This window comes from Ailuropoda melanoleuca, chromosome 19 (genome assembly GCF_002007445.2).
Source record: "Ailuropoda melanoleuca isolate Jingjing chromosome 19, ASM200744v2, whole genome shotgun sequence".
NCBI classification, from domain to species: domain Eukaryota; kingdom Metazoa; phylum Chordata; class Mammalia; order Carnivora; family Ursidae; genus Ailuropoda; species Ailuropoda melanoleuca.
In genome coordinates this window covers 22,531,704-22,554,553 of record NC_048236.1, presented here as the reverse complement: position 1 = coordinate 22,554,553, position 22,850 = coordinate 22,531,704, and the positions used below count along the sequence as shown (strand labels likewise).

The window sequence follows — 22,850 nt, the reverse complement described above, 5'->3', positions numbered from 1 at the left end:
AAATTGTGGCAGGCTAAATTGTTACTTTGCGAGCGGGATAAAATTTCATACCTTTCACAGTTCTTGACACCAGTAAGTCAAACCCTTTCTCTATATTGTGGATATATCTAACTTAACTATTTTTTACATTTAATCTCTATCCTTTTAAAATAGTGTGACAAAGGACAGGATTTATTAAAATGTTCTTAGAGGTATAGATATTACATCATACATAGCTAAATGAATTAGAATTCCTTGGGAAATTTAAAGGTGAAATAACAGAATTGCACAATTCGAATGACTTTAAAACCTTCTGCTTTGACCACTAAATATCAGTGACATGGCCAAAATAAAATAAATAAAAATAGTTGTACATTTCGGGATAGACTTGAGTTTTTTGCACTTATGTCTAGTGTTTCTTGATTTATCAAAAGAAACTTTAATAATGAATTAAAACATATAAAGCTTCTATTCATGTCTGCAGTATTAAACAGAAGGTAGGATTCTTCAAGTAAAGAGATAATTCCAGTTGCCCACAAACGACATGTCTCTCAAACTGACACAAAAAGTAAATGAGGAACAGTAAGTGACATCAGGCTTGCCATTGTTGAAAGTAACCAATATAGGATAAGGTGACTACCTGCCCTAAATTAATTATTTTTATTTGGAAGGAGGGTATCTGCCCTTCATTATAATGTTCAAGTCAGTGATTTACTATTTTCCTATAGATATTCTAACCGTAGGATTTGGTGATATTGATAATATGTTTGTCGGTGAAAAATATCTACTGCCTATGAAGAAGAAATTTGTATTGAGTACCTACACCGCACCAAGTACTTTTAGTCCCTGGGAATGCATATTACAGAAAAGGTTGCTATCCTCATAGAGATTACACTAGAGGTAAAAAAGAAAATACTTCAATTCAGTTTATAGTTAATAATTTTCTTAAGAAGAAAAAATTCTACCCATAAAGATGCTGTGATTATACAAAAGTTCTCTGAACATTTCTCTGCAATTACTTCATAAAGGGGCCTCATTCCTATTGATAGTCATTCCTATTGATATTTTGCCATTGAAGATTAACATAACAACAATGAGAACACTAGCTGAAAGTTAAATAGTACCTACTAGGAGCCAGTCATTATTCAAAAAATTTTACAAACACTAATTCATTTAATCATCACTTCAACACTATGTAGTAGGAAATATTATTATTCCGTTTTATAGATGCTGAAAATAGGGCACAGGGAAGAAGTCAAGTTACATGGTCACGTTCAAACCCTGGATGAAGGGACTGGAAAACTCCTAAGCTATAATGCATGAATTTTTGGTTTGTTAAAACCAGTGGAACAGTTAAGTGGAGTAAATATAATTTTAATTCTAAAATTCCACTTTATAGATCAATATAAGGTTCTTACCCCCTAAAAATTTTTATATACTTAGAGTGAAATTGAATTTAACTCACTTCTGTGTATATCTGACTTAAATACATATTTGTCTCCATATAATTTTTCAAAAGGCTTATCCATTTTATAATTTTTAAAGGCATTTAAGATACATTTTAATGTATTTTTCTAGATTGCTGAATATCTCATCATGAAAAAACAGCTCCTTCATAAAATTCCCTAAGTGCTAGTGTGTAGCACTTTTAGGAAAGCAAGTTTTATTGTTGAGCTTTAAAATACATAACTTAGAATTGTGATGAAAACAATTTGAAATGTCTTTTGAAACAGAAGCAAACTATAAACGGGACAGAAGGAGCTTTCTCAAATCATTTATCTAATGAACGATATATAAATCACCTCCTGTCAAATGAGCTGATGGTATGTTTTCTAAAACATAAATCTACTCTGAGGCCGAACATAAATCTTTCTAGGGCCTTAAGCATGCACTCCCCTATATTTCTGCACAGAGTCAATAAAAATAGTTTTGTAGTATAGAAACACCTTCTATTTTAATCAACTAAATCATTTATATAAGTCTTTTGCCCATAAATTTAAAAAATTATGGATTTTTAAGAATATTTGAAATCCCTTCTTTCTTCTGGCCCACTAGTACCCTAAAAATCTCAATATTGAGCTGGGTCATCAGTTTCAGAAAGTTAACAGTGAATTAAATATGAATTATACAACTTTTTAAGACAAATTTTGTTCAAATTCAGGCAACTCATAGAAAGACCATATAAATAATTCAGATTTTGTTATGTAAGGAATTTTAAATAATCTTAATTGAATTGCCTATTAATTACTATGAAACAGCACATATAGTTATATGTACATATCAATACATATAGTACATATATTCTATAGAACATATATTTATTCAAGTCAGAACTAAAAAAATTATTTTCTATGGGTATTTAACAAGAACTTTTCTATTTCATTCACCTAACAGAAGATGGTTATAGTTCCTTAGGAATTTTAGTAAGAAAACATTATTTAGTAGTTGAGTCTGTGATTTAAATGTATTTAAACTAACTGTTTAAATTATAGCATAAGAATTCTAGTAAAAATGATTTTCTCTTAAATAACTAAATGTTTTTGTGTAACACCAACATAACTACAGTTTTGCAAATACTTGTAGACTGTTTATATACTAACTGCAAATGATCAGTTTGAAAATGATCAATTTTGAACAACTGTTTGCTTTTTCATAAACCAAACAGGTTCTGGGAAGGCAACAATACAAGGGTTGTTTTTGTTTTCCCAACACGTAGCATAGTACCCAACACCTGATCAGCGTTCAGGTAAGTGCGTAGGTCAAAGGAGAAACAGAGGGAATGGGCCATATCATCTACTGAACTGATTATTTTTATATTTTCAACACATTAATTTTGAAAAAAAAAACCCTATCTCAAGCCTTCCCTTATGTTAATACTATATGATCTCTCATTTATGGAGGCCAACTGTTAATTTGTGTGTCACTTGATTTATAAATGACCAGCTGAGATTTTTTCTCAGTTGCTTACGGTATTTAAGGTAGTTTTCATAGGGTGAAATCTGTGTTCTTTCTCTGTGCCTAATTTTCACTTAGGCTAGATTTATCCAGGTCCCAAGGGATTGGCATTTAAAGTATCATTTAGTAAGCATGTCTAAGACACTTCTGCTGTTGACTGACTTAACCTTTGGCTTCTATATAAACATTTGGTGCCATCTGGATGAGTATTTAATAACTCCCCAAAGGGACAGGGCCAGAGTAACATAGTCATTTTCCTGGGAACAAAAATTAGTGGATCTATTCCATGAAATAGCACTGTTCTACCTTTCTTCACCTGTCTCTTCTAACATGACATGCAAAGCCCAAAAGAGAAAAGAGGTCAGGAGGCAGAGGTGTTAGCCAACTGCCTTATTTCAATCATAGTCCCTGCCTCACTTCTGAAGTTTCAGTTAGGGATTTTGGCAAAACTTTACTGTAAAAACAGCAGTATATTTTTTTATATGAGGAATATCTGTTAATAGTACATAACAGTAAGAACATAGAACATATACAACAATTTTAAGAAGTTATATATAAAGACACAAAGTTATATATAAATAAGTTATATTTAAAGTTACTGACAACAAATGACAAAGAACCAAAGAATTTACACTTATTTTTCTTGCACATTAAATGTAAAGATTTATCTATAATATTTAAATGTAAAGTAGTGCTGGCAAGCATGTGGAGAATGGGACACCCTCTTGCACTGTTGGTGGGAATGCAAACTGGTGCAGCCATTCTGGAAAACAGTATGGAGGTTCCTCAAAAAGTTAAAAATAGAGCTGCCCTATGACCCAGCAATTGCACTAAGCTAGGTATTTATCCAAAGGAAACAAAAATACTTATTTGAAGGGTTACATGCACCCTGATGTTTACAGCAGCCCTATCAACAATTGCCAAATTATGGAAAGAGCCCAAATGTCCCTCAACTGATGAATGGATAAAGAAAATGTGATACACACACACACACACACACACACACACACACTGGAATATTACTCAGCCATCCAAAAGTATGAAATCTTGCCATTTGCAATGACATGGATGGAGCTAAAGAGTATTATGCTAAGTGAAATAAGTTGGTCCGAGAATGATAAATACCATATGATTTCACTCATACGTGGAATTTAAGAAACAAAAAAATGAACATAGGAGGGAAAAAAGAGAGAGAGAGAGGCAAGCCGGAAAAGACTCTTAACAACAGAGAACAAACTGATGGTTACTGGAGGTGAGGTGGAAGGGGGGATGGGTTAAATAGGTGATGGGTATTAAGGAGGGCATTTGTGATGAGCACTGAGTATTGTATGTAAGTGATGAATTACTGAATTCTACTCCAGAAACCAATATTGCACTGTATGTTAACTGGAATTTAAATAAAAACTTGAAAAAAAAAGTAAAGTAAAAATTTGTGTAAAATGTCACAATTAAAATAACAAATAAACCATAAAATATTTACCTGTAATAGAGGATTTTTTAATATCAAAATCTTATGATTTCAAAATAATTTATCAGAAGCTACTTTTAACATAAATTTGCATTATGATCTTAGATAAATAGTACTTTGATCAAAGAAATTTGAATGTTATTATGATGCTTATTTTATTCAGTGTTGGTTTTAGCTCATGCAAATAAACATGTTTGTAAATTATAAATATCAAACAGAAGAGATACATAAAATTTATCAGTAACTCACTTTTTCACTCCCGTTTTATTGGAATATAATTGACATATAACATTGTGTAAGTTTAAGGTGTAGAACCTGATAATTTGATATAAGTAATGAAACAATTACAATAAATTAGTTAACTACCTCCATCAACTCTCATAAACACCTTTTGTGTATGCGTGTTGATAACATTTAAGATCTAATGTCTTCGCAACTTTCAAGTATATCACAGAATTTTGTTAACTATTGTCATGCTGTGCATTTGATGCCCAAAACTTATCCATCTTATAATTGGAAGTTTATAATCTTTGACCAACATCTCTCCATTTTCTCCTATCCCCCACCCCTGGCAACCACCAGTCTACTCTGTTTCTGTGAGTTGTGTTTTGTTCAATTCTACACACAAGTGAGAACATAAGAGTATTTGTCTTTCTCTGTCTGACTTATTTCACTTTGCATAATGCCTTCAAGCTCCATCCATGCTGTTGTTAATGGCAGGATTTCCTTCTTTTTATGGCTAAATAATTATACACACATACTGCACACGCTAGATGTCCTTTATCTGTTCATCTGTTGAAGGACACTTAGGTTGTTTCCACGTCCTGGCTGTTGGGAATCTATGAGCTTCATGAATTCAAGTGTCCAACTCTCTCCCCAGGTTTGGGAATTTCTCAACCATTACTTCTTTAAATAAGCTTTCTACCCATTTCTCCTCCCTTCTCTTTTTGGTACTCCAATAATGCATAGATCATTTCTATTAATGATATCTCATACTTCATGTAGGCTTTCTTTTCTTTTTTTCATTCTTTTTTCTGTTCTGTTCTGACTGGACCTGCCTTCTACTTGGCAGATTCTTTCTTCTGCTTGTCTGTTGTATGCTCTCAACTGCATTTTCTTTTCATTTCACTTATTGTAGTCTTCAGCTCCAAAATTTATCTGGTTCTTTTTTTTATTATTTCTCTCTAAAACTTCTCATTTTGTTCATGTATTGTTTTCCTGACTTCACTGAACTTTCTTGTAGCTCACTGAGCTTTCTTAAAACTATTTTTTTAAAGATTTTTACTTATTTATTTGACAGAGAGAGACAGCCAGAGAGAGAGGGAATACAGCAGGGGGTGTGAGAGAGGAAGAAGCAGGCTCCCAGCAGAGGAGCCTGATGTGGGGCTCGATCCCAGAACGCCAGGATCATGCCCTGAGCCGAAGGCAGACGCTTTAACGACTGAGCCACCCAGGCGCCCCTCTTAAAACTGTTTTGAATTCTTAATCAGGCAAATTGCATATCTTCATTTCCTTGGGGTATGTTATTACAAAATTATTGTGTTCTTTGGTGATGTCATGTTTCCTTGATTTTTAGTGTTCCTTGAAGTCTTGTGTTGCTGTCTTCATATTTGATTTTTTTTTATTTTAAGATTTTACTTATTTATTTGTCAGAGAGAGAGCAAGAAAGAGAGCACAAGCACAGGGGAGAGGGAGATGCCCAATGTGGGGCTCGATTCCAGGACCCTGGGATCATGACCTGAGCCAAAGGCAGACACTTAACCAACTGAGCCACCCAGGTGCCCATCTACCTTCATATTTGAGAAAGCAGTTACCTGTTTCAGTCTTTACTGACTGGCTTAGGGAGAGAAATGCCTTCCATCCACCCTGTTAGGGATTCTAAGGCTTTCTCAGACCTTTTCTCAAATATGCCTACTCCACCTTGTTTCTTCTTGTGGGGAAATCAAGTTTTATGCCTTCTCTCAATACTGCATAGTCAGGACACATGTTGACAGCCTCCCTTTTGTTTTTCTTTGGGCAGTGATGAACATTCAATTTTGCGTTGTTTCTCTGAATCTCACGGAGTGCAGCCAGCTTCTGCAGCCACTCACTAGTCCTCTGCAAAGGCTCATTCTTGCTGCCATTGGGAGCATGCACATGGAGCTGGCCATGAGGGGCTGTGTGTGTGGAGATGAGGCACATGGAGCCTTGGAGGTGCCTGTGGGCCATTAGGAGGAGAATCAAAGGTAAGGAATGCCCAGAGGCTTATGGGTGAATTTCCTAAGGAGTCTAAGGTACATGCACTCAGTAGGATTCACATCCTTTTCATACCCTCTGAGAGCCCTACCTGCTGTTCTCCCAGTATTCCACACTATCACACAGCACACCTCAGTATTCTGGATGAGGCAAGAAGGAAGTGGATCTCTTTGGCAGCATCCTGCATAGCTGGGACAGGTGAATTCTCATTCACAAGCTCTCACTTTCCCCAGCAGGAGAAATCATGGGCTGAAAAGGTATCTCTTGGCACTGAGCTGTGCAGCCTTGGGGGACGGGTGATATATGTAAATTGTAACTGTTCCTCTCACCCTTTTCAGATTTCTTTGCTTCAGCAGTATGCTGGAACTTCTCCACTAGACTCTACTAGACTTCTTCCTGGACTTCCACAAAACTATCTTATCCATGGGTGATGGTCTAAATTGATGTTCTTTAGGAGGAATATGGTAGAAAACTCTTATTCCACTGTGATGATGATTTCCAGTAATTCACTTGTTACGTGCCCTTGTGACATTCATTCCAGGTATGGTGGCAACCAAATAAGTTTCAGAAAAATGTGATTTGATGACATTTTTAAAACTAGAATTTTAAAAAGTACATATTCATGCAAAATGTATTTATAAGGGAATTATTCTTTTTTGATAGTAAGTGGTTGCTTAGAGAATTTCAGCTAGAATCATGGTACAATTTGACTTTATTTGGCTTCTATTTGTGCTATTGAAAGCAAAAGTCCCATATTATAGCAATTGATTCAGTATTTTTATGGATTAGATGCTAAATTTGACCTTCTAGGAGTTAAACAAAGCGCTGAGAGACGAGTAATAAATCAGGCAGGATAAAGTAAAACCTAAAACTGTAGATCAAAGACTTTTATTTCAATCTATACTTTTGTGTCAGAATCAAGTTATAAGAACCACAGATTTATTCTATTTGGCTAGCACTCTTTTTTTAAACGAATAATAAAAAAATTTTATAGAAAACTGGCTACAGAAAACTTCAATAAACAAATGACCTTAGAACAATAAAAATGAAATAAGCAGCACAAAAATTTTGTGGCAAAAAAAACATCAGTCCAAATGATTTCACCAAAATCATTATATGAGAGCTGATTCTTCTTTTATACAAACTATCTTAGAGAAAGAAAGTTAATAAATGGAATTAATGAGGCTAAAAAGCAAAGCTCAAGATCCTTACAAAGACAATATTCATTAAACATAATTTTTTTTTTTCTTCAGGGCACACTGTGTGCTAAACTCTGTATGCTTGGAATTCAACAATGAACAAAAGTCATGAAGAACCTTTGCCCTTCATGGGATTAATAGTCAAATATAGAGGAATACTGACAACAAGCAATAAATACAATAAATAGGCATTTTAAATGATATGTTAGAAAGTGATAAGTGCTACGGAGAAAATGAAAAAAAAATGAAGCACTAATGGGGATTAGAAATTCTGTGTGTGTGTGTGTGTGTGTGTGTGTGTGTGTATGTCTGTGTGTAATTTTAAATACGGTAGTTCAATGTGGTCATTGTTAAAACTTCAAGGAAGTAGCTATGCTACCTGCCAGAGCAGGCAGAAGAAACAGCAAACACAAGCTTCCTCAGGTGCGCATATGCACCAGGCGTGCTTGAAGAGCTGCAAGAAGGTCACTGTTGTGGAATAAAGTTAGCAAGAAGAGAAGAATAAGAGATGATGTCAGATATGCAATGAGAGTTGAATCCTGTAAGACATTGTAGGCTAGGCCATTGTATAGAATTTGGCTTTTACTATGAATCAAATGGAGAAACATTGGAGATTTTGAACAGAAGGATGACGAGGAAACTTCTTGGCTTCTGTGGTTTTGTAAAACTCAAGGAGATCAAGGGAAGAAGTGAGAAGACCATTAATTGGGTACTGAAACAATCCAGGGATGTATGATGGTGTCTAGAACTGGGTAGTAATAGTAGAAATGTGAGAATCAATCAGATTCAGATATATAGTGAAGGTGAGACAAATAGAATAAATAATTTGTAAGCTTAATTCGCTTATGTTTACAGTTGTAAAATTTCTAAGTAAATTATAAATAATCCAGCATTGTAAAAAAAATAATAATCCAGCATATGTCCATCATATATCATGGAAAAAATTTCCCAAATTAGGTGAAATACATACATTTACACATCAAAGAAGTTCAGGAAAAACAGGAAAAATTTAAAGATAAACAAACCTACATCAGGTGATCTGTGTACATCTAATGTACAGTATGGGTAGGGAATATATGAAATGAGGCAGCAAGTCTGCGGTGCAGCTGGGGGTCAAATGCTAAGCCTTGTGACTCAAAGTGTGGTCTGAGGACCAGCAGCACCTGCCTCCTCCAGTTAGAAATGTGGACTCTCATGTCCTACCTCAGACTTATGAAATAAATATGTATTTGAACAAGACCCTTGGATGTTCTTGGGCACATTAAATTCTGAGAAGCATTTAGACACCTGAACTCACTGCAGTCCTTGAATGGCTGGGTTAAGGCTGTAATTAAAGGTATCTTCCTAGCCCTAATCTCCTCCACTTAACCAAGCAGCCTTCAATCTTAATTCAGTTTTACTAGTGTGCCTCCCTAATGGAAAGAGACATTTCTTTATTATGATGCATTAAGTTGGATTTCAGATGAAAGCCAGACTTCTTCAAAAGTCTAAAAGAATTTTTTGAATAGGAAGAAAGCTTGTTCAGTTTCACTGCCCATATACAATGGCTTTCAATTCCAGCTGCATATTTAGAACGACCCTGGGAGCTTTAAAATACACTGGTCCACACCAGATCTACTGAATTATGATTTCTGGGGGTGAAGCCACAGATCGGTATGTTTTGAAGCTCTCTAGTGAATTTAGCGTGCAATTAGCTTTGAGAACCACTATGAATGAACTCTCAGTTTATTGACTCTTCTATAACAATGCCTCCTTTAATCTGAATATAGTGGAGTCAGTATAGCTTTCAAGTTTATCTTCCTTGAAAACTGTTATCAATCACTTCATTAAAATGTATTAATCTGCATTATAAAATCAACTAAATATTTAGATATGGTAAGGTAGCATACATTTTACTTCATCCCTATCTCATAGTTAATAATTATGTTTTTTTAAAATTTTTTAAAGTATTTATTTATTTATTTTCTTTCCAAGCTTTTTCTTTCTTTCTCTTTCTTTCTTTCTTTCTTTCTTTCTTTCTTTCTTTCTTTCTTTCTTTCTTTTCTTTGGGAGAGAGTGTGAGCATGATCTGGGGGACAGGAAGAGGGGGCAGGGAGGAGCAGACTGAGAGAGAGAAAGTCTTAAGCAGGTTCCACACCCATAGTGGAGCCTGACGCAGGACTTGATCGCATGACCCTGAGAACATGACCTGAGCTGAAACCAAGAGTCGGATGCTTAACTGACTAAGCCACCCAGGTGCTCCCCTGATTTTTTATTTAAATTCCAGTGTACTATTTCAGGTGTAGAATTCAGTGATTCATCACTTAAATACAATACCCGGTGCTCATCACAGTGCCCTCCTTAATACTCATCACCTATTTAACCCAACTCCCCATCTACCTCTCCTCCAGTAACCCTCAGTTCGTTCTCTATAGTTAAGAGTCTGTTTCTTGGTTTGCCCCTCTCTCTCTATATATTTCTTTTTTTTTACCCCTATGTTCATTTGTTTTGTTTCTTAAACTCCACATATGAGCAAAATCGTATAGTATTTGTCTTTCTTGGACTAATTTATTTGACTTACTATAATATTCTTTAGCTCCATCCATGTCATTGCAAATGGCAAGACTTCATTCTTTTTTATGGCTGAGTAATATTCTGTGTGTGTGTGTGTGCGCGCACGCATGCGCATACCACATCTTCTTTATCCATTCATCAGTTGATGGACATTTGGGCTCTTTCCATAATTTGATTATTGTTGATAATGCTGCTGTAAACATTGGGGTGCATGTACCCTTTGAATTAGTATTTTTGTATCCCTTGGGTAAATGCCTATTAGTGCAATTGCTGGATCATAGGGTAGTTATATTTTTAACTCTTTGAGGAAGCTCCATACTGTTTTCCAGAGTGGTTGCTCCAGTTTGCATTCCCACCAACAGTGTAAAAGTGTTCCCCTTTCTCCATATCCTCACCAACAATTTTTTCTTGTATTGTTAAATTTAGCCATTCTGACTGGTGTGTGGTGATATCTCATCACAGTTTTGATTTGTATTTCCCTGATGATGAGTGATGTTGAGAATCTTTTCATGTGCCTGTTGGCCATCTGTATGTCTTCTTTGGAAAAATGTCTATTCATGCCTCTGCCCATTTTTTAACAGTTGATAAAGTTAATAGGTTAATAAAGTAACGACAAGCATATAATTAGTAACATCCAAATAATACTAATATTTAACTTCATGAAATACAACCTTTCATTCCACAGTGGTTTTGTCTTGTATATTTTTGTATAAAAATTCACTTGTACTCCCTCAGTGCCTGACAGCTGAATAGTACAGGGACATCTACATGGTGCTACTTGGCAGGAAGACAATAGATGTTATTAAAAATCCATAAAATAGGGGTGCCTGGGTGGCTCAGTTGGTTAAGTGTCCAACTCTTGATTTTTGGCTCAGGTCACGATCTCAAAGTCATGAGATCAAGCCTGGTGTCGGGCTCCACTCTGGATGTGGAGCCTGTTTAAGATTCTCCCTCTCAGGGAGCCTGGGTGGCTCAGTCGTTAAGCGTCTGCCTTTGGCTCAGGGCATGATCCCAGAGTCCTGGGATTGAGCCCCACATCAGGCTCCTTCGCTGGGAGCCTGCTTCTTCCTCTCCCACTCCCCCTGCCTGTGTTCCCTCTCTCGCTGGCTGTCTCTCTCTGTGTCAAATAAATAAATAAAATCTTAAAAAAAAAAAAAAAGATTCTCTCTCTCCCGCTCCCTCTGCCCCTCCCCTCCTTCCCCCCTCCTCATGCCCGTGCACTCTCCCCCTCAAAAAAAAAAAAAAAAAAGTCCATAAAATAGATATAATCCAACAATTTTCTGGGTAAGGGGCCAAAATTGCATTATCAGATGAAATGATAAACATAGACTACATTTTGCTCTTCAAACACAAGTTAGAAATGACTAGGAAATCAGATAACTAAGTGGAGTGGGTGAACATGTAACTTAGTTGAACAAAAGAAAGCATGTGACTTAAATAAAATAAGCAGGCTTAAGTCTAAATCACTGCCAAATAATTTAAAAAATAAACTCCACAAAGTATAAGAAAGCTGAATAATATGCAGTTAAAACCACCTCTCAAATAGTTTTTATTTCCATCTTGAAAATGAAAGCTTCAAGCACAGAATTCCATTGTAAATTGAATTTGGTTATTCCTAAGTCATCTGTTTGATTCCTTACATTTTTCATTTACGAAGAGATATTTGTCCTTTAAGAAAGCATTGCAAAAATTATTTGTATAAGACATTATTAACATATTGTTCAGAATGACATTTTCAAGTACAAAGATAAGTACAAATGTTATCAAAGATGCACAGTCTTTGAGATTACTGTGCTGCCTTGTTGGGAAGAGCTCAACACAGATGCTAGATTTCTTTTTAAACCTGACCTTCTACGATCAGAATAGGTCTGAAAACTGATGATTTAAAGTCTTAATTTATGTCATTAGGTAATATCAACATAAAATTCAAGAGACCTCAGGCTACAAATGATCTTATTTAAGAAAGTTTCCTCTTTTCTATTAGGCTTAGAGTCATTGTTAGACCAAATCTTTAAGTTAAATGAGAGTCCTTAATGGCCTATGAAGAAAATCTATGACAGTAAATTATATCCAAATATAAAGTCATTATATATTTATGATTAAATGCTTAATAAATGATGAACCATTTAATTGGGAACAATCCCATTATGTGCACATTAGAAACTTTTCTCATAAATCTGTTACGGAAGTATCACCACTTTATCATTTGTAAATCTTAGAAGTGAATCACATAGGAAAAAACAATGGTCTTGGACAGGTTCTGGGGAATGTAACAATCAGTTTAAATAGGTAGCTGCTTTTACCCATTAGGCAATTATAATTTATTTTGTTCTTTTACAGTTCTTAGAATAAGTAGAACAGTCTTTGCTTCCATTAACTTTAAATGTCATGTTAAGAATATATAATCAAACATTCAAGGGGCACAATTATGAACCATATGGAGGGTAGAGAAAATTGTTCAGGATTGGTACTGCCTCCAGACTTTTCTAGGAACTACTGGTATGACCTCAGGTTCAGTACTTCACAAATGTGGGCAGATGCCCCATCTTTAAAATCTGGAGGTTTGGGTAGATCTACTCTAAAGTCCTTTCAGTTCTCAAACTATCCTATAGCTTAAATTTTGGTTTATTCATGATGTAATGTGAATAATAAACAGGATAACGTATTTCAATTTTGAATTCTGATTTCAGGAATACTTACAGTTAAGGCTGGGGGTCCTGGAGGTCCTGTATCTCCCTAAAATAGATTTTTAAAAAGTTGCATTTATTAATAATCTTTTCTTACACATTTTATTTATAAGTTTTCTGAATGGATAGAGGCAATGTATAGATAAATTTTGAAGGAAAAAATAGAATTTCATCTTGATAGGCGTCTCTGCACAATGAAAAATGTATCGTGCTTTTAGCTCTCATGATATATCACCCTGTGCACCCCCCTGCTTTCTGCAGAACTTGTTTTGAAAAGCTAAAATAATCTAATTTTCTATTCTTTTGTCTACTAATCCAAAATTAGAAAGAATATCTCTTCAAATATGGTTACTTGCCAATGGAGCAGCTGGGAAGTGTCACAACGACAGATAATTTTTCTGACAAAGTTAGTAGGAGGATCAGCAGAAATAATAAGTGGATCTTCCCACTTCATGCCTCCCAGCTGCAAGAAGCAGTCCTATTGCCTCTTATAAAGCTCTGCTAAACTGACATTGCACTTGCCATCAATTTCAGGAGGCTTCGCCTATATTTGCGTATTTTTAAAATTCCAAAATTGCTTTGCTGACTTACGTGAATACAAATTACCAGGTGTATATATTGAGAAAGTTTTCAAAATCTTTACAAAATGGGTCGTCTAAGAGCTTACTATTTTCTGATTTATATGTCACCTATATGCTTTATTGTATCAGGACCCCTATTTATTTATAAGAACCCTTAATCATTAAGATCAAGCATCACTGCTTTAATGCTTTTTAGGTGGACACTATGGAGATCTTATACTTTGTGGCACAAAGCTCTGAGATATGTTCTCACGTTGAGAATATCTCTGTAACTTTTTCTTTTCTCATCTAACGTAGTCACCTCAAAAGTTAAGACTTCGTATTGAGTAATCATTACTTTTTGGAACAACTGAATAAAAATAGCCAATACTCATTAAGGAATATTGATGTAGCTTAACTCGGTCACTGAGGACCAATTTGTAAGATCAGTTTTTAACATAGAGGTAAATATTGAAGCCAGACAAGGATTCCCAAATGTGCTGAGAATAGAGAACCAAATACAGTGTAAAACACCCACACATAAAATTCTCATCAAACTGGGATCATCCAATGACTGTATTCTGAATGACTCTTGCTTTCAGTATTTCTAAATCTCTTTTCAAGGTCACTGCCAATATATCATTATAAAATGGCATGCAAGAAGAAGTGGCAGGAAATGAAGCATTCAGACCAAGACTGAGTTAGAAAGTTAACCTCCTTCCCCCAAAGGCCACCTGCTTCACCGTTATGGTAGCAGTTCAGTGCTATTGGCAAAGTTCCCTGATACAAGGCGCAGTTGCTAATTTGGCAATGGAATAGCTAATGCTGTTAAGTGAGGGGGAGAAAGTGAAATCTTATAAACACAAATTAATGTCAACTAGCAGTTGTGCATTTAGTCTCTTCAAACTAATTAAATGAACCAAAAGGCTTTTCTTCAGATGCTTTTAACATAACAGCCTTTGGTTAATTTTAACAGAATTAACTTTTGGCAGTTAAATAGTATCAATGAAAAGTCACTCCATACATTCTCAGAGTTTTCTTTAGAAAAACTGGCACTTCTCTGGGTGAATACGATACCTTTTCTCCTTTTGGGCCAGGTGGACCATGGGGACCCGAGTCACCTTTCAAACCCTGTACGAAGGAAACAACCAATGTGATTTCTGTACACGATTCACAGAAACCTTGAATTTCTAAGTCATTAGTCACAAAATAAATCATAATTTACTGAACTCCCAAATCCCATTCTTCAGTTTGTAGTATAGAGAGAAAGAGAGACAACTGGCACTAAAATGGTAAGCAACATCTGCGTTGTGGTGAGTACAGATACATTAAATCAGCGTGAGTCCTGAATACTGCATATTTGTGCAACTTTGCTTCCTGCTAAAATTACATTAATTCACCATCTGGGAGAACATCATTTAGATCTATATGAGCTTTTAAGTATCCACTTTGGATTGAATTTGTGGATGTTGTAAATACCTTTGATTTAGCATTGATTTGGCCTTTATAAAGCTTGCCCAAAAAATTCAAGAATTAAATAAAAAACATTTTTATATCTCTATCAAGTAATCTAATTGTGGGGGAAAAATAAATGAAGGACATATTCTTTCCCTATCACCCACAGCCTGAAGCTACAATGTAGTCTCTTTCCTGTTTTAAAGTATGTTTTAGTTCTCTAATTCCTATTTTTTTAACCTGGATTTATAACAATATTAAATGAAACTATATAAGACATAGACAGAGGATCAGATATATATGTTCAAGGATCTCTGGACTCTTGGGTGTTTCAGTGGGTATTTAGTTGATCAGACTCAGAAATGACAGCTCTCAGGAACACCACAATATATTTCACTGGAGGAAAAAAAGCGGTTCTACAGTTGAAGGTTTTCACAGTGTAAACAGAAAGAAAGTTAGATAGGCACATCCCGACTGTGTGGTAAATAGGAAAAAAATATCTTCCTTCATCCTTGATTTAAGACATTGGATGAGGGAAGAACAATAATGGAAAAAAAGAAATTTTCTAAAGCCACACAAGGCACAGTATATCTAGATGTCTTACTTTTCCTAGCTGAGGGATCCATCTCTCACTGCACTGACATTTTGTGGTCAATAAACAATGTCAAATGCCATCAGCTTTAACTACTTAATACAGAAGCCATGATGAATTTCAAGAAATGAAGGAAAACTAGATACTAAAATGATCTTGTTGCAGAGATTATGTGAAAACTGTAGTCTTACACCTTAAGAAAAAAAGATTTAAGGGATGAAAACAGCGTCTGATTGGCAAAAAAACACTTCACAATTGTAGAAATACCTTTCAGGATAAAACTCATAGCTATGGGTCTTTCACTGTTACCTCAGAGTATTTATAGAAAAAGGATGAGTGAAAAAGAAAATCATATTTGAGATGTGATATGCTTTTATTATTTGAAATAGCCTTTCCTTCCCGAATAAGCAAAATGAGACTAGTCTGAATTGAGATGTTCTGTGAGTATAAAACATATTAGATTTTCAATATTTAGTACAAAAAATATAAAATAGCTCATTAATAATATTATTCTGATTTTATGTTAAAATGATAATATTTTGGATATATTTAATATATTATTAAAATTAGTTTCACCTGTCTCTTTTTACTTTTTTAAATACAGCTACTGGAAAATATATTTATATTTGTCTTAAAATTATATCATATTTAGAAATATACTATATAAGTATTATATTAAATAGATTCTATTTCTATTGGATAGTGCTACTCAGAAGTACAAAAACAAGAAGTTGACAAAGTCTCTCTCCTTGACCTAACTTCAGCCACACTCTTCTGAGTCTTTTCTCAACTAGGCCTCAAACTTGGCCTCTGTCTTGTTCTTTCTTTGGCCTGCTTAGCCCAGTTTTAGCCAGAATCTTTCTAAGTCAGTTTAGAAAGAAATCCCCACCCTTGATATCAGATCAAGTTGCTCATCCCCCACTTTTGATGTGTAAGTGTTCTGCCTGCCTTTAGCAAGAATCCTATTAAGTCAGTTTATCAAGACTCCTCCTACCCTTGAGTCTGCTTTTGGTATTTTTCCATTCACTGAGGCCATCATTCTGTTGGCTATAAATCCCCACCTGTCCTTGCTGTATTTGGAGTCGAGCTCAATTTCTCCCCCCTCCTGCAATACCCCTATTCCAATAGGTGTGAACATAAAGTCCTCCTTACCATTTTAGTAAGTGTGAGAATAATTTTTCCCTAACAGAGTCAAGATTCCTGCCCTCAGGGAACTCGTGTTATGAGAGGAGGGTGACTGCTGATAAACAGGACAACTGGCTGAATGTGATAAGAGGGAGAGGAAGAGAGCTGTTATTTCAATTGGGGTGATCAGAAACCGCTTCTGCGTGGAGGGAACATTTGTTGTTTCAAAGGATCCAGCCATGCAATGATCCAAGGGGAAAGCATTGAGGTTAGAAGGCACAGCAAGCATCAAAGCCCCTAGGGTGAACAGAATGTCACGAGCATGCGGACAAGGAAGAGGAGATCGAGTTGAGTTTAGACAGAGGTCGATGCACACAGAGAACTGCAGGCCATGGTAAGGAGGTTGGGTTTTGTTCTAAGTGCAATGGTAAACTACTTAAATGTCTCAAGCACAGAGATGACATGATGTGACTTTGTTTCAAAAAACATCAGTTTGGCCACGATGTGAATATAGATTGTAGGCAGCAAGACTGGAAGAAGAAAAGGGGCTGCCACAGCTTTGCAGGCAAGAGTGCAGGGTGGCCAGGGTAGGGGGTGACACTGGAGATGGAGAGCAGTGGTCAGAGGCTGCACATACTGGGAAGCAGGACATGCAGATATGTTGGAAGAGGAGGCAAAGAAAAAGAGATGCCAAGGCTTAAGTAAGTGATAGGATGTTGTACCATTTACTAGACTGAGTTTATTAAAACACAGGTTTTCTTTGTGCTTCCTGGTATAACACTCTCCAGAGAAAGACACATGAAGAAGAAATGGCTGAGAAAGACACCAAGTACCCATTTATTCAACAAATATTATTGAATATCTACAAAATATATAAGACTAAACTCTATATTCTATGAACATACGCATATGAAAATGTTATTTTTTAAAAAGGCAGCATTAAACACAACGTTGAGGAAAATGGTTAACTCTGGGGTGGGGCATGGGGTTACATGGAGTTCTGGGTACACTGGTATTCCAGTTATTACTATGATTCATAATCATTGCACATTACATGTTATAAAAATATTATTTCTGGGCACAAAATAATACATTAAAATTTTTTTTTCAATATCCCTGCCTGGCAAACTAACCCTAACTGCAACTTCTGGGAAGGATTTCCTGGCAAATGAATCAGCTAACCATCCCCGGTTCAATTAACCATGGTCTGGAAGCCGTGGGGGAATAATGTGACCAAATACAAGCTGATGTGAATATTGAATACTATTACGGAAGTATATAGCAAGTGTGAAGGGAACAGTTCCCACAGAGGCCTAATTCTCCTGGAGGTACTCAAGATGCAGGGATGTGGAGTTCAGGAGAGTCAGGAAAAGAGTGGCGTTTTATGCAAAATGCTAAGTTGTTCAAACTTCCCCATAAAATAGGTATAAATAATAGTTATCTTGAAGGGTTGTTCTGAGAATCATAGGTTATAAAAACACTTAGTATATGGCAGGTACTTAATAAATGTTGCTTTTACTTTTCAAGTCCAAGTTTCGGCATAATTAATAGTTCATTCTGTTCAGGTTTGTACTCAGTTTGATGGACATGGAACCACTGTGCTTTAACTCACATAGGATAAAATGCAATTGAGAAGTACTGCATTCATCCAGCTTCTACTTTTATGGCCATTGAAGTGGGCCCATGTAACTCATGTCCTCTTGTGACAAAGTACAATGTTTTTAAGGCCATGGCATCATAATAGGCTCTGAGAAACAGATCAGTAATGCTTTTCTCAAGTGCAATTTTTCTCCTCATGTCACACTGGTGCTGCTATCAATGGTTATTGAGTACTGGGGAGAAAAAGATGCAGCATTCACCATAAAGCATAAAGAATCAAACAGAACAGACTATGAATTCAATATTGAACAAGATGGGAATCTATTATCAAGGTTCTCAATAAAATTCATGTATATAAAGATTCTCAAAAGCACAGTAGTTGACTCTGTATGTTATGTGGAGACAGGAACTCTTATCTAAAGGCAAGATGAAAGCTGAAGGACAGTATTATATCTAGAACTATAAAAGCAGGCAGAGTAGGAAATTCAATTTACTGGAAGATCTACTACTCATGGTATGTAGCATTTTTAAAAATCAGAAGATACAACATGGTATTTGTTAACAAAATTTAACCCATCAATTAATTCTTCACCTCATCTTCCCATTGACTGTATCATGTTCCCTAGCGATGATACCAGCTGTTGTCAGCTGATAGCTCAGCTTTGTGATTTCAATATTTTTGTATTTAATAATACAGATTACATTGGTATAAGGAGATTAACATGATTATTTTAGAAACATCAGATGCTGTAATTCTGATAAGGGATGTTTGAAAGACGATAATAAAAATGCAAAGGAAAAGTCCAAACTCAGTGATTGAAATCAACTTTTCTAAGATTATATAACCCCACAAAAAAGCAAATAAATGAAATAATATTTTTATTAAAGATAAATGTGTTTTATGTAGCCCAGTTTCAAATAATAGTAAATGTTTATATGGCTCTTACTGTATGCAAGACACTGTTCTAAATGCTTTATGCATGATAATCCTGTTCACCCTCAAACACAAACAGACAAAAAAGCCCTGAAATATTATTATTATTATCATCCCATTGTGCAAATGAAAAAAGTGAGGCACAGAAGTAGTAAGTCATATTCCAAGTAGTATGCCAGTTAGGCAGTGGCAGAGCTGGGATTTGAGCCCAGGAAGTCTGGCTTTAAAGGTTACATTAACAACTTTATAAGACTCCTTCTCAAGTCTGTTATAACATGCATTTGTTGAATATATATCATAGTAGGTCACAACAAAATCATTTAATTATAAACTTGAATGTGTGTAAAATTGAAGTCTTATATTTTAAAGGCTAAAATTTAGCAATTCAAATTTTTGACAATTTTAATATGTTTGGCATGTATTATTTAAACTATAAAGGAAATATGAGCATGCATTTAGTCCAATAACTTTGGTCCAATACTCTAATACTTTGGAGAACAATCCAAATTTACACACACACACACTACCAAGGATGCATTTAGAAAGATAGCAGCAATTTTTTTTTTTTTTTTTTTTGTCCTAATATAAGAGCTGCTACATTAGTTGGTGAGTCTTAGGGATGCTAAACATTCTGCTCTTGGAAGACAGTCTCACATGACAAGAACTGTCTTACCCAAAATGCCAATAGTGTCCCACTGAGAAAGACTGAACTGCTGAATATTTCTCTGTAAATCAGGTTTACATTTTCCAAAGTGAGCTTGCCCATTTCTTGAAAAGGCTGGCACAGAAGAAATTATTAAAAGATACATTTACATCAAGATATTTGTAATATGCAAGAATAAAGATCATTAAAAAGGGCTTTTGAATTCATTTAGTAGGAATATTAAATTCTTCCAATTTTCTTTGACTTGGAAAGTAGCTGGAGAGAGCTGGCCCATTGAGTTTATTCACCCTGCATTCTAACAGAGTGTTTCTGAAGTTAGAACCTCCATCATGGCTTGACTTTAATTCAAATTGAAATTGCTATTATAATGCCCTTCATTCCTTAAGAATGTGTACCTGTGCTTATTGAAAGTCAGAGTGAACTGTCATAAATGTTGAATGATTTTAATTTGCACAGTCAGTTTATTTTAGCACTGAAAAATAGGCAATGACAAGTGTGGCATGATTTAGTGGGAAAACAAGAGACTGTTCAGTCAAACATGTAGGGTTAAAAGCTGATTTTACCATTTTGTTTAAAAAAAAAAGTTGCTTTATTTCCCAAGTCTTTATTTCTTGCCTCTGAAAACAGAGAGGCTATAACCCCCTGCCCTAGCTAGCCCATAAAGCTAGAGTAAGGATCAAATTTCAAATTCCGAGCGAAAATAGTTTATGAATGATAACACATTATTAACAATACCACCACTAATGATGTAATAGCAGAGCATTTAATTCTTTATTTCTAGTGTTCATAGAGGGGAGAAAAGGAGAATTCTCATTACTTTTTCTTATTTCTCTTTAGTCATGACTTGTGAACATCTTTGGCAAAACTGAGGAAAGGAAAATAGTATCATCTACATATTAATTGAATAACCAAGCGAGAGAAGTTAATGTGCTTTGTTCTGTTTTACGATGTACCTAATCAGCTACATTAAACAATGATGGTGCTAAAGAAATGACAGCCCTGGGACTGGGGGCATGCAAAGAACTCTTCCAAGATCCTCTCCAAGAGGAAAGGTCACACTGCCCACTACACTATGTGCTCTCTTAACAGGTGGGTCTTACTCAGGTTTGGAACTCCTACAATGGCTGCCGGAACATTTGGGCATGTAGTAGGATCTCAAATATATGTGTTCATCAATTGGTTACTTCTAAAAAGCCAAACCGTCTTACTTGCGGACGCCATAAGAAAAATTTCCAAATCTCTAAGTTAATGTAAATAGATTTCAGAGTCCAACCCCTCAAATTTCCAGTTTTATTCAGGTGTTTGGATAAACCCCTCTCTATTTCAATTCCAATGTTATCTTTTTTTTTTTTAGATTATTTATTTATTTGAGAGAGAGAGAGAAAGCGAGAGAGAGCAGGAGTGCAGGAGAGGAGCAGAGAGAGAGGAAGAAGCAGATTCTCCAGCTGAACAGGGAGCTGACGATGAAGCAGGGCTCGATCCCTGGACTCCAGGATTATGACCTGAGCGAAGGCAGATGCTTAGCTGACTGAGCCATGCAGGGGCCCCTCCAATGTTATCTTAATCAACTTCTAAAAATCTGTTTTGTTTCTCTATCTCAGGGAGCCCACATACATGCAGCTTGGTTTTCTTTTGTAACACTATCATTAACTTCCTTCAACCCTCCTCCATTTTTCATGAAATAACACCCTTCCTATAATGAATGGTCAAAATCTTGGAGCTATTTTTGAGTTTTTAATACTATCAAGTGCCAAACTGCACATATTTTACCACTGTAATATCACTGTCTATGTACTCCCTCCCATCTCTATTATCCTACTTTGGGCTCCAATTACTTATATTTTAGACTATTATAATACTTTCCTCCGTTTTTGAAATTAAAACTTGGCAAATAATTACTGGGAACTTACTCTGAAAATATTTACTAAGTACTAGGGATTCCAAGAAATGGTCTTTGCTCTCATGAAGAGCATAATAGAAAAAACAAAACATAGACAAAGGCCCAAATTTTATCCATTTCATGGAACCCACGTTCAAACTAATTTTCATTGAAACACAGCTCGGAGGATGTCTCCCCTCTGTCCAGAGGAAGGAGGGCAAACATCCATGTGTACAGCACCTTCCACACTCTGGCTACAGCTGTATTCTGCTGTGTTATTCCTTCATCTTCTCACACGCAGCAGGAATTCCAAAAACCCGAATGGATGCTTCAACTTCCATCATCCTTTTAAGTTTGTAATCTCAATGATCCCTTCATATAAAATTATAGGACATCATAGTGATGGGGACCTTAGACTCGACTCTAAGCCCATCCTTTACATATGTAGAAGCGATTTTCTTAGCTAGTGACAGAACTGGGACACAGTGGCCTCTGGCTTTCCACTCCAGAACTTGTACTATGATACCAAGTACCTCCACTGGTGGGGAAGGGAGGTGAATCAGATGCTCTGTGTAAGTGTAGGCGCCAACAGTTGTGACATCCAATGTCTTGATGCATTGTGAAAAGCTAGAGAAGATGCAGAGATTCCTCCAGCTACAAGCCCTAGGCATCAGTTCCCCTCCTCTCATAGAGAAAAATCACTTCAAAGGGGAAAGGAATAAGAATGAGGGTCAGATTAAATATATAAATGGGGCTTCTCCAGAAGTAACAAGAAAGTAAAGCTGTGAGGGGTCAGAACCTCAACCCAGTGTTGACCATAGGTTGACTATACAAACACAGAAATACAACCCTGCCCTCCCCTTCTCCCCTTCTTCTCATCATTGCAATCCCACCCATGCAGACCCTTCAGTAGATGGAACTTTGGTATAAGATGAAGAGCGACTCTGGGTAAGAACACAGACCACA

General features: G+C 35.9%; 1 protein-coding gene across 1 annotated transcript in view; it reads right to left on the bottom strand.

Annotated features, from left to right (window-relative positions):
- Positions 1-22,850, bottom strand: part of COL19A1 (collagen type XIX alpha 1 chain) — a 312,582-nt gene that overhangs the window by 155,315 nt on the left and 134,417 nt on the right. The window contains exons 13-14 of the mRNA XM_034648272.1: positions 14,714-14,767; positions 13,090-13,125 (exon numbers count right to left, since the gene is read on the bottom strand). Of these exons, the coding sequence (XP_034504163.1) occupies positions 13,090-13,125; positions 14,714-14,767 (90 nt within the window). The remainder of the gene's footprint in view (positions 1-13,089; positions 13,126-14,713; positions 14,768-22,850) is intronic.